This window comes from Centroberyx affinis, unplaced genomic scaffold (genome assembly GCF_046629955.1).
Source record: "Centroberyx affinis isolate AG114_WGS23_722 - 3 ecotype Tasmania unplaced genomic scaffold, CSIRO-AGI_Caff_v1 ptg001815l_1, whole genome shotgun sequence".
Taxonomy (NCBI): Eukaryota; Metazoa; Chordata; class Actinopteri; order Beryciformes; family Berycidae; genus Centroberyx; species Centroberyx affinis.
In genome coordinates, this window is record NW_027280201.1 from 1 (window position 1) to 12500 (window position 12500).

Below are 12500 nucleotides of genomic sequence, written 5' to 3' on the forward strand. Positions count from 1 at the left end.
GCGATTATTTTCTCTATTAATCGATTTATCAGTTACCTACCTACTCTAATAAAATCAGTGATGGTACAACATGAAAACATAACATAACATACTTCTTAAAGGAGAGTAGCATCCAAAACGAGAACACTTTTACAGACCAGATCCTCTACAGATATTCTAAAGATATTGAATAATGAACTTTTTCTTTCCAAAACTGATCAGGACACATTTTGGAATCGAACATTGCCTCAGCACATACAGACATAATATATTACCTTGAAACAGATCATGTCAGCGTTAATTGATTTGGAGGTGATTGATTGGAAAGTTGTTGCTCACACAGCTGAAATCTAAAGTTAAATGAACACTGATAGAAACACTGTTGAGTTTTCCACTCTCAGACTTAAATTAACACTGACGATTTCACTGTGCAGCATTATTACTGTCCTGCATCTTCCTCTGAACTGGAACCTGAGCGTTTGAATCTCTAACTCTTCTTCTTCTTCTTCTTCTTCTTCTTCTTCTTCTTCTTCTTCTCCTTCTTCTCCCCAGCTGGTCCATCACGCCGCTCATGTACCCGGCGTCCTTCTTCTTTAAGATCCCCAGCACGGCGTACGTCGTCCTCACCAGCGTCAACATCCTCATCGGCATCAACGGCAGCATCTCCACCTTCGTCATGGAGCTGTTCGGAAACAACGTGAGTCTGACAGACCAAAACGACAGAAACCAAAAAAGAAAACTCATGGATGTAAAAGATGACTTTCCTTTACTCACAGAATATATTCCAGGCTGATATCAATAATTCAATTTGAGGCTGATATCAATATTTTTTGGGATTGAAGCTGCTGATATTTTGTGCCAATATTCAATCTTTAAATTTTCCTGGCAAACGATTAGAAAGAAAATTTGAGTATTCAGTGTTTCCCAGTGCATTTAGACCAGTGTTTCCCAACCTTGGGGTCATGACCCATGTGGGGTCGCCTGATATGCCTATAGGGTCGCGTGAGATTTCCAAGATTGACATAGTTGATAGTTTCTCAATTTTGACATTTCTGTATCTTTTAAAAAATGAAATTAAGCTAAATAAGTTTTGAAATATGTCATCCTTTCCGTATCATCCATTTGATTTATATTGGCTAACTGAAAACCTATAATAATAATAAAACATTAATGTATACTTGTGTGGAATCTGACTAAAACGTCTCATTAGAATCAGTTCAGGTTCAGGTTTCCCATAGACAACCAGTGTAGTATTGATCAATTCTACAATAAATATGGAATCAATCAAACTGCATCATATCCATCATATCAGACTGGAGCAGATCAGTTAAATAAAAGGACAATATGAGACCCCAATATATAGTTTACATGTGTTTATGTTACAGCTGTGACTGAGTGTGAACTTGATGTTTTGTCCATGTGAGGAGTGAAAGATATTAAATCTGTTTTCTGTTCTCAGGAGATCGGAGGAATCAACGACATCCTGAAGAACGTTCTGCTGATCTTCCCTCACTTCTGCCTCGGCCGCGGACTCATCGACATGGTGAAGAACCAGGCCATGGCCGACGCCCTGGAGAGATTCGGTACGCACACACACACACACACACACAACACACACACACAACACACACACACACACACACACACACACACAGAGATCCTGCTTCCCTCAACATCCAAACAGTATTATAGTCATTTACTGCATCATATAAAAGACTGTCGTGTTTGTTCAGACTGTGATCATGACAGTGGGCTTCCTGAATGTGTGTGTGTGTGTGTGTGTGTGTGTGTGTGTGTGTGTGTTGCAGGTGAGAACCGGTTCCGCTCCCCTCTGGAGTGGGACATGGTGGGGAAGAACCTGTTCGCCATGGCTGTGGAGGGCGTGGTCTTCTTCATCATCACCGTCCTCATCCAGTACCGCTTCTGCATCAAGCCCAAGTGAGGAGACACACACACACACACACACACACATACACACACCCACACACACACACACACACACACACACACTTTGGTAGGGAGTTGATGTAAAGAGTTTGGTTCCAAAATTAGATCTCCACCATTTGAAAAAGATCACCTGCTCTAACAAATTAAATCAAATGATATTACTTTTTTTTTTAAAGTTAATAGGAAATTTAAAGAACTTACCTGTGACATTTTCACTATTTTAACCTCCAGATTGATTTTTATAATAGTTTGTTACCTGTAAAATTGGCAGCTGTGACAAACTTACAAACTGCAGGCTAAATTGGTTGTAATTTCCCTCCTTGATTGTATAATTCCAGTAGAAACAGACAGAATTGCTGCTTTAATTTGGGCATCAGATCATATCTGTGCAGCAGGATGATGTAGTGCAGTGGTTCTCAACATGGGGTCCGGGGACCACCAGGGGTCCTTGAGGGGGTTCCAGGGGGTCCCCAGCAAATTGATGAATTGTTAAACTTAAGCATTATTTCATTTACAAGAAGTTAACATAGTTAGAAAATGTAGAAGAATGACTATTTTGATCATAGTTTCTCTGTTATCTCTCTACCTACAATACAGAAAGCCATGGAATTCTGGACAAAATCATAGCTAACAAAAAAAATATTTTCAGATTTGGGTTCAAGAGACAAAATCTCATCAAATGGGGGTCCGTGGCCCTAATGTGGATTAAATTAGGGGTCCTTGATATGAAAAAGAGAATCGCTGATGTAGTGAGTAAGGAGAGGGCCGAGGGTTCGATTCCCCGTCCCGTCCTGCTGAAGTGTCTCTGAGCAGGACGGTGTCCGGTCCAGACAGCGGGGTAACGCCTGTCCCCCTCTGTCCCTCTGTCCGCAGGCCGGTCAGTAAGCTGACCAAGCTGACTCCGATCGGGGAGGAGGACGAGGACGTGTCCCGGGAGCGGCAGAGGATCGTCCACGGCCTCGGACACGGAGACATCCTGGAGCTGCGGCAGCTCACCAAGGTACAGCAGCTCGGTCCCAACGGGAGAGTCTGTCCTCCAGGGAGCATCACCTGCCTTCTGCCATGTGTTACCCCTGATGGTCATGAGATGCATGTGGCTTTGAAAGTGTTTTAAAACTAAATGTAATTATGTGTTGCAGGTGTTTAAGAGGAAGCAGAAGCCGGCGGTGGATCGACTCTGTGTTGGAATTCCTCCTGGAGAGGTGAGACTGGATTTAAATAAGACATACATACATAAATACTATCCTACAATACTGCAGTTTACTAAGAAATACATTCATCAATCATTTAAGTAACTTTTTTTATTATTAGAATTTAAATAAACATTCATATAATATTATTTATATAATGATATTCTATATAGCTTAGAATTAAATAAATACCCTCTGTAGTTGGACAGTTATTACAGTGAGATGTACTGGACTATTCTGCTGCTTCCTATCCACCACCATGTTATTATTCTGTTCTTATTCAGAACTTAATTAAATAGTTGGCAAACAACATTTTGAAATTATTAAATAATCATAGCTTCCACCTGATCAGTGTATTGAATTGAAACAGTGTTATTCATATTTTGTCTGTCTGCTCTCAGTGTTTCGGGCTGCTGGGCGTTAACGGAGCCGGGAAGACGACCACCTTCAAGATGCTGACGGGAGACACCATCGTGACGAGCGGAGAGGCCTTCGTGGCCGGCAAGAGGTGAGGTCAAAGGTCACTGGGGGGTCAAAGGTCACTGGGGGGGTCAAACGCCACATTCAAGTCGCATCAGAAGAAGCGGAAGAACAGTCGTCACCACAACTTGAAAACGTGTTTAAAAACTCTTAGGAAAGCCCGCATCCAAAATCACTTTAATTTATGAATTTAAAATCAACCATAAACAGCAGATATTGATCGCTTTTTTTTGTTAGTAGTGTGAATATAACTGATCAATTTGATTTTTATCACCTTGGACTGCTGACATCAGTGGAATCGCTGCCGTGTCGAGACACTTCTGCAATTCGTGACGCCAAAAATTCCCACATATCCTACTTTTAATTCCCACTAGGCTGTGACCTGGGCATGTTGTCCCATTCGGCAACTCGTATTTACGGTAAATCCAAGAGACCGTGAACGCAGCAATAAAACCCCAAGTCTAGACCCACCGTGTCTCACCTGAAGCCTGCAGAGTTTTACTTTTTGTGGAGTAAACGTCAAAGGAAAGGAGAAATGTCAGCAGGTCCAAGTTGTTTTCAGAGCGCTGAGTCCAGGACCTGAAGTAAACTCTGGTGTAATGGATCAGTTGTTTTGGTCCAGCTGGATTGGCCTGGTTTCTGTAGAATAAAACCTTTATTTACACATCAGCGAATACGGGGATTAAGAGTGGGTCAAGTTCAGAAGTGACCAGGGAATAATGCCAACAGCATTTTACTCAAATACTAACTGAACAGTACTTATGAACATTGAGAAACATAATCTTCATTAAGCATTTAGTATTAGTGTGGATTTAAAACACTTAAACACACACACAGGTTGATCCACAGGTTTAAGTGTTGGTAAAGAAACATGTTGCTAAATCCTTTAACAGACACTGTTTAACGTCATGACTTGTCCCTTATATGCAGAGGTGGAGACTCCAGTCACATGACTTGGACTCGACTTGACTTGGGTTCTGGTGACTTGGGACTTGACTCTGACTTGTACTCTGATGACTTGAAAAGGTTTCTAAAGTCTTGACTTGAGATCTTGTGTTTGTGTAAATGACTTAGATTGAAAGTGATGAGATTTGTTCCAGCAGACGACTGAATTTAAATTCTGTTTTCTGAATTTGTATGGAATGATTGAATTTATTGAAGTTGAAACTGATTATAGAAATCAAACTCATGATGCTCTTACCAAGTTTTTATCCTATTAAAACCATATTGCATTGAAACGTCCTAGATATTTAGTTTTCTTTAAGATATTAAATTGATACTGAACTCTTGACTTGTTCTGACTTGACTTGCTGTTCTACATTTAGACTTGAGACTTGACATTAATGACTTGGACTTGACTTGATCTACATTTAGACTTGGGACTTGGGACTCCTCTGCTGCTGACACTAAAAGAATCTCATCAGTCTGGATTCAGTGGAGAGTTTTAGTGTCCCATGAGAGGCTTTTCCACCCTGATGACAAGAACACTCTGAGGGAAAGGCCGAATACTTGGACTTTTTTTGGCATGAAAATGGACGAATGATAATGAATATCAGTACAAATACAAAATAGAAAATTCTACATTTAGACTTGGGACTCTGCTTCAATGGTGTTTTATAAGGTGTAAGTCTACAGATGCTGTCACTGTACTAACTGACTTCTGTGTGTGTGTGTGTGTGTGTGTGTGTGTGTGTGTGTGTGTGTGTGTGTGTGTGTGTGTGTGTGTGTGTGTGTGTGTGCAGCATCCTGAGGGAGATCGATGAGGTCCATCAGAACATGGGTTACTGCCCGCAGTTCGACGCCATCAACGACCTTCTGACGGGCCGCGAGCATCTGGAGTTCTACGCCATCCTGCGCGGCGTTCTTCCTGAGAAGGAAGTGTGCGATGTGAGTGTTTCCTCCACTGAACTCTGTGCTGATGATGATGCTGATGATGATGATGATGATGATGATGATGCTGATGATGCTGATGCTGACCCTGGCAGGTGGCGGAGTGGGGCATCAGGAAGCTCGGTCTGGTGAAATACGTGGACAAAGCGGCAGGAAGCTACAGCGGAGGAAACATGAGGAAGCTGTCCACCGCCATGGCTCTGATAGGAGGACCGCCCGTCGTCTTCCTGGTACGACACACACACACACACACACACACACTCACACACACACACACACACACACACACACACACACACACAGGCCCTTGATCTCCTTCCACAGTTGAATCCAAACCCGATCAGAGTTTCACAACAGCATCAGGCCATTCAGAGGGAATCAGACTGACGATGAATTGTTCTCACTGTGGGACTGGGATTGGGGGAGGAGTGTGTGTGTGTGTGTGTGTGTGTGTGTGTGGGGAGAGGGGGGGTGTGTGTGTTGTGTAACGAAGGCCAGATTAAAACTCCACAGCGCTCTGACCCCCGGGGGCCTTTTGTTTGTGTTGCTGAGTCAGCTGTTTGGAGATTTAAAGAGAGGGAGGGAGAAAGAGAAAAGAGGAGAAAACTGAGGCAGCAGAGAGGAGAAACAGGAAGATGTGGAAGGGAAGAAAGGGATGATTGTGTTTTCAGTCAAAATAGAGCGAAAGACAGACGAAGTAGAGGAACAGAAAGCACCGGAGAGGGTAAAGGAGGTTAAAACAGGAACGAAACAGCCAGATACCGGAGGTTCAGGGAGGAAAACCGGGGGAGTCGAGCAGGGGAGAAGAAAGAGAAAGTGTTTTAAAGCCAAAAAAAAAAAAGCAAATGACAGATTTCTAAAAAAAGAGGTAGATAAAGTGAGATAGAGAAGTGTTGTGTTGAAGATGCCGTGCCTGCCGCTCCTCCTGACCTTCTCCCTGTGTTTCCTCCTCCACCTGTGGGCCAACCTGAACCTGGCGGTGCTGCTGGTCACAGGACGAGCCCACCACCGGCATGGACCCCAAGGCCCGCCGGGCCCTCTGGACCTGCATCCACAGCGTCATCAAGGAGGGCCGCTCCGTCGTCCTCACCTCACACAGGTACGGGGCCCGAGGAGGGGTGACAGTCACTTCATTTCTATAGCACTTTTCTAAAAAAAAAAAAAAAGTGTTTACAGAGTGCTTTACATACAGTGAAACACAGAGACAGTTAGGGAAAAGTACCGTTAAACAGTTAAACAGTACAGTTAAATAAAATGGAGTTGGATAAAAACTATGGAAGAAAAACAACTAATAGTAAACAGATGCTTTAAATAGTTTTTTTTCCCCATATGTTTATTGATTTTTTTTCAATAATAACAAAAAAGAATGCACAGCACAACAACACATTGCACATCCATACACCTACACTGAGCACACACACACACACACACACACACACACACACACACACACACACACACACACACACACACACACACACACACACACACCAAGCATAGTCCTCGAAAGGCACAGTCAGAGTGATACGCACAAGAAATGCAAACAAACAAATACACAAAGACAACCAAAAAACATAAAACAAAAGTTTCTCTTATTCTATACGGGTAACCATTGGTCAAATGGATCGAACCTGTGACCTTCTGGTTACAGGACAGTCTCTCTAACTGCTGAACAGTTCAAACTGCTGAAGTCAGCAAGTTTGGAAATGTTTTGGCAGACAGCGCTCAGAACAGAAACGAGCCTGGAGCTTCTCACAGTGTGAACCTGCAGTCTGTGGTGTTCACATGTTGTTTAAATCAGTCCTTCCCAAAGACTGGGTCACAGGAGATTTTATTTGGGTCGCCAAATAAATTTGCAGAATTTCTTCCATAGTCTTTTATTTAAGATTTATATCTGCAGTACATTTATAAAGTTAAAATGTGTATATTGTTTTACTGATGAGAGGAAATAAAAACAATGAGATAGCCTGTTAACGCCTAAATGCACTTATTTGGTATTTAAGTTAAGTATTTAACGTGTATATGTTTTCAATAACGCATGCATAAAATGAAGTTGTGATTTATTAAACGTATATCTCTTTGAAATGGCTGGTTAACCTATTCAAGATAATATAAGGTGATGCAGAAATGGCAGTAAAAATGTTCAGGAACGTTCATTTATGCACAAATTCACTCTTCTCACGATTTATAGATGAGGCCTATTGTGAATTGGGTCGCGATGGTTTGTCATTTTTAAAAAGTGGGTCCCCAGAAAAAAAGTGTGGGAAACACTTCATGTTGATGTTCTCTGACCTCCATCTTGTCTCTGCAGCATGGAGGAGTGTGAGGCTCTGTGCACCAGGATGGCCATCATGGTCAACGGCAGGTTCCGTTGTCTGGGGAGCGTCCAGCACCTGAAGAACAGGTGAGACCCAACTATATACTTTATATAATGAGTAATGCTATATGATACATACATAATGCCATATATCCATTTCGGTGTGTATTATGTGTATTATGAAATTCAGGAATCAATGCGAAGAAAAACATATGAGATATATATATGTATGACAACTGATCCCATCCTCTAAATGTTTTTTTGCAAACTAAGGTTTAACTTTAAACTTTAAAATAGCTAATAACTTCAATAATATTTAACAGTGAGTTTCACTTTCAGAGTAGCTGTCAGTTTTCCAAATGGTGTAAATCTCACTTTGGAATAAATCTATTTGGCAATTTTATATTTTGCTATATTTGTCTACTTGGCTAAATATTTAGATCATGTATTAATATTTGCATTATATTTCCAGTACTGATGTTCAGTATGATTAACAAGAGAATTGGTGATGTGAGATTCAGATCAGAGATATATAAGTGTAGTATAAGCAGTATTGATCTTATGAATATGTAGTCTGAGCCTGTATTTACCACTTTCCCTCACTGCTCCTCTCCTTCATCCATCCCTCCATTCTCCTCTTCCTCCTTTCCTTTCCTTTTGCCTCTTCTTCCTTCTCCATTTCCCACAATCCCTCCCTCCCCTCCCTCCCTCCATCCCTCCCTCCCTCCTCCCCCCTCCCCCTCCTCCAGGTTCGGTGACGGCTACACCATCATCCTGCGTGTGGCCGGTCCGGACCCGGACCTGGTCCCGGTGATGAAGTTCATAGAGAGCGAGCTGCCCGGCAGCACGCTGAAGGAGAAGCACCGCACCATGCTGCAGTACCAGCTGCCCTCCTCGCTCACCTCGCTCGCCCACATCTTCTCCATCCTGGCCAAGAACAAGGAGATGCTGCAGATCGAGGACTACTCCGTCACCCAGACCACCCTGGACCAGGTAACCGCCCATTATTAGGATCCCCATTAGCACCAGCATGAGCATTGGCTATTCTTCCTGGGGTCCACCACACATACAGTCATACACACTTATACACACTATAACCACATAAACACAACAAACAAAACAGCTCATCTCACTGAATTAACAATCAAGTACATACAGAAGAGAAACAATATTGTCATCCAGACATCAAGCCAAACCCAAAAACTATAAATCAATCACAATTCCTCAAGAATAATAGCAAACTTATAAATCCTTGTCTGAATGACCTTCTTAAATTATGTATTTATCCATCCTGCGCTTTCACACATGTAATTCCAAGAAAATAGGGTATTAAAATACATTTCTCATCCTCTGCCAAGGGGATTTCTACTTTCACCCAGGTATACATTTTATTTCCTACACCATTTTTTCCTAGTTTACTGCAGACGGGGTTTGAAATAGGAAGCGAAGAGGAAGTGTAGGCAACGGAAACAATGAGGCTTATGGGAATGAATGAATGAATGAATGAATAAAATTTGATTATTGTGTCGTGCATACAGTTGTATGCCCAGCCCGCATGGGCTTACAAGACACCATAAATTCAAACAAGCCAGGACCAGAGTACAGCGTTTACACTGTCAAACAACAGAGAAAGAAAATAAAGAAACTAAAGCATCTTTCACCTTCAGATCTTCAGACCATCACTGAGTAGGACTGAACTCCTAAATCACTGACAGAAGCTTCCTATGTGTTACTGAAAAATCTAAATAAATATTAATTAAACAATCTATCTTGCCTTCTTTTCCAGGCTTTTGAGATAAAGTTAGCAAACTTAAACACGTCAAAATTAAACAGCCATTCCAGTTTTTGCTCATCTGAACACCAGAATATTTCATGGAACAGTAACTCTCTTAAGTCATCATAATTTGTACAGTACAAAAGAAAATGACACTCACTTTCCACTTCACCCAAATCACACAGCTCACACAGTCTGTTTTCCTCCGGAATATTTTTGAATCGACCAACCTCAGTGGCCAGAGGAAGAATACCAGCTCTCAACTGTGCAACCAAAGATCTTTGGCTTCTAGATAAACGAGATGTGACATATAATTCAGGGCCAAAATTCTGTTTGATATGCATGTATGTCCTTCATTTTGGCTTCGACAGAACGTTTTCAAATCATTTTTCTTCAAATTTCAGTGAAAGCTTATTTATGTGAAACGGGAAACTAACAATTAGCAGCAGAGAACAGCAAAACAGGCAATTGTTTATATGAAAATGTCAAGGATTATTACTTCAAAGTGCTAATATTTCACATTTGTGCACCAATACCTGACGTTATTTTGTCTGTTTTCTACCAGGTGTTTGTGAACTTCGCCAAGGACCAGAGTGACGACTACCACTCGAAGGACAACTCGGTGCGGCGTAAGGAAGTAGCGATAGACATTCCCACGCTGAGCTGCAGCGGCGGCCCGGCGGCGGCGGCGGAGGGGGAGGAGGAGGAGGAGAAGCTGAAAGAGAGTCCGATGTGATGAGAGGCTGGAGGCTGGAACCTGACCTGGACTCGCCCCGCGGCCCCGGAGAGGAGCTCCTCCCCCCACCCCCCATGCCGCCACTCCACTAGTGTTGTAATACTCCTTTTAATTCGGCGGAGTCGCCGGCCGCGCCGCGCCGCCGACCGCCAAGCTCCGTGCAAGTCAATGCAAAAAGATTCCCACTGGAGGCGCTGCGAGGCCGGCGAGAGAGAGAGAGAGAGAGAGAGAGAGAGAGAGAGAGAGAGAGTTAAACTTGAATAACTGCCATAATTTTCAAGTGCTTTAGCCCCACAACGCGGCACATTGCGTGTTTTTGGTGGCGCTGCGATATTTTCTATTTTCTGTAATTCCAACTGGTGCCTGCCAATGATAGGAGCAATTCAGGGTCTGTTTCTTATTCTGTGGTTCGACTCAGAGACCAGAGTGACGTGATGAAGAATCAAAATCATTTCAACGGCCAAGGGCTAAACTGCAAAAATCTGAATTTTTTTTTTATGTTTGATTCCGTTTTTATTGTGTAAGTTTTATTTATATATGTAGATGATACCAGAAACATGTAATTGTCTTACTATTTTGGCTGAGTCCAAGGTGGCATTACCGTTCAGAGTGTTTTCTGTAGCACGTGACATTGTGTAGTGGACTCAGTCGTTTTTACAACGCTCCAATCAAAGTGCTCAAAGTACACTATGCAAACAGTACTGTACAAGTTAGGAAACAAAAGGAAGCATTGATTGATTTTGTAGCTTTTATAAGAAAAGATGAAAAAAAAGATTTGTTTGAGTGTTAAGTCCATATTCTCACAGTTCTGCAATGAATACCTCAACGACCCTGTGGCTGACGGACAGAAACATTCACACTACAGTATTTTCACCGCCTTTCCCGCGAAGTGGGAAGAGAGAGATTCTCTGGAATAGGTTGATAAATGTTAAGTACCAATCAAGTTTATGTCCTTAAATGTTGTAATTTGAGTCTTGGGGCTGATGCGGCTCAGTCTGTCTCCGGTCTTTAAAAGACTTCACGAGACCAAAGTGCCGCCTTCCTGTCAGCCGGCCTTTAAGTTAACGGATGCGGGAATTCCCTTCTGCATCCCAAGCACTTTATCGGTGGTGTTAATTGAAACAGTTTCTTTTGCACTGAAATTTCCACAGATTATGTATAAAATTGTTTTGTTTTTTTTTTGTTTTTTTTTCTCTGATCAACAAGCTGATCCTACCAAGAAAATGTTCGTTATTTAATAGCTGTTTACGTTTTAATGTATTAAGAAAGGCTGTGGGAATAACTGTTACTGGCCCTGTACAATTCACAATAAAACAAAACAAATCGACAGTCTGGACTCCATCTGATCCTCCAACCTGTAACCTCTTTCTCAATTTCACATTCATTCACACACTCCACACTGAAAACAATTAAAGACGAGCACAACTGTTTTGAAAAGTGAAATTCATTTAATTATTTTTCACAGATAATTTTATAAAGGCACATTTATTTTCATGGCGTAAACATGATCACTGAGTTTGGGGAAGGGTTAACATGGGATGTCGGTGATGAATAAGAAAATTATCAATGTGTAAACACTCACTTACATTCTCATCTATAACAGTAGTAGGAATCGGTGTTCCACATATATTCAGATTAACAGAATATTCTGAACCTCACACACTGAAAAAGTGCTTGAATACTTGAATTAAATACAACTTGGTCCAAAGTGCCTCAGTGGGTCAATATATATCAGTGTTGTTTATTTTATCATTCTAAGCAGTACAAACCAGAAAGTATTACTTAAAATCAGTGGTGGAATGTAACTAAGTGCATTTACTCAAGTACTGTACTTAAGTACAATTTAGAGGTACTTGTACTTTACTTGAGTATTTCCATTTCATGCTACTTTATACTTCTACTCCACTACATTTCAGAGGGAAATATGGTACTTTTTACTCCACTACATTTATTTGACAGCTTTAGTTACTAGTTACTTTGCAGATTTAGATTATTAATACAAATTATAAATCAACTAATACATTATATTTTTATAGGTTAAGCTACCCAGCAGTATATAAAGTAATTAAAATTAGCTCCACCTTTACCAGCTGCAACATTAAAGTGATGAACACATTAATGCATCAATAATTATAGTCCAATAACATGATATATATGATTCTGAAATGGGCCATTCTGCATAATGAC

The 12500-nt window shown here is 41.5% G+C and overlaps 1 protein-coding gene across 1 annotated transcript; it reads left to right on the forward strand.

The window, feature by feature from the left end:
• Nucleotides 1-455: 455 nt before the first annotated feature.
• LOC139652524 (phospholipid-transporting ATPase ABCA1-like) lies at nt 456-11642 on the forward strand (the record flags this gene model as incomplete). The annotated part of the gene is made up of 12 exons (XM_071529628.1): nt 456-676; nt 1439-1562; nt 1788-1917; nt 2800-2926; nt 3066-3128; nt 3518-3624; nt 5339-5483; nt 5582-5716; nt 6482-6585; nt 7798-7890; nt 8553-8796; nt 10143-11642. Coding segments are annotated over 12 exons (1664 nt in total), but the record flags the coding sequence as incomplete, so codon positions are not given.
• Nucleotides 11643-12500: the final 858 nt, after the last annotated feature.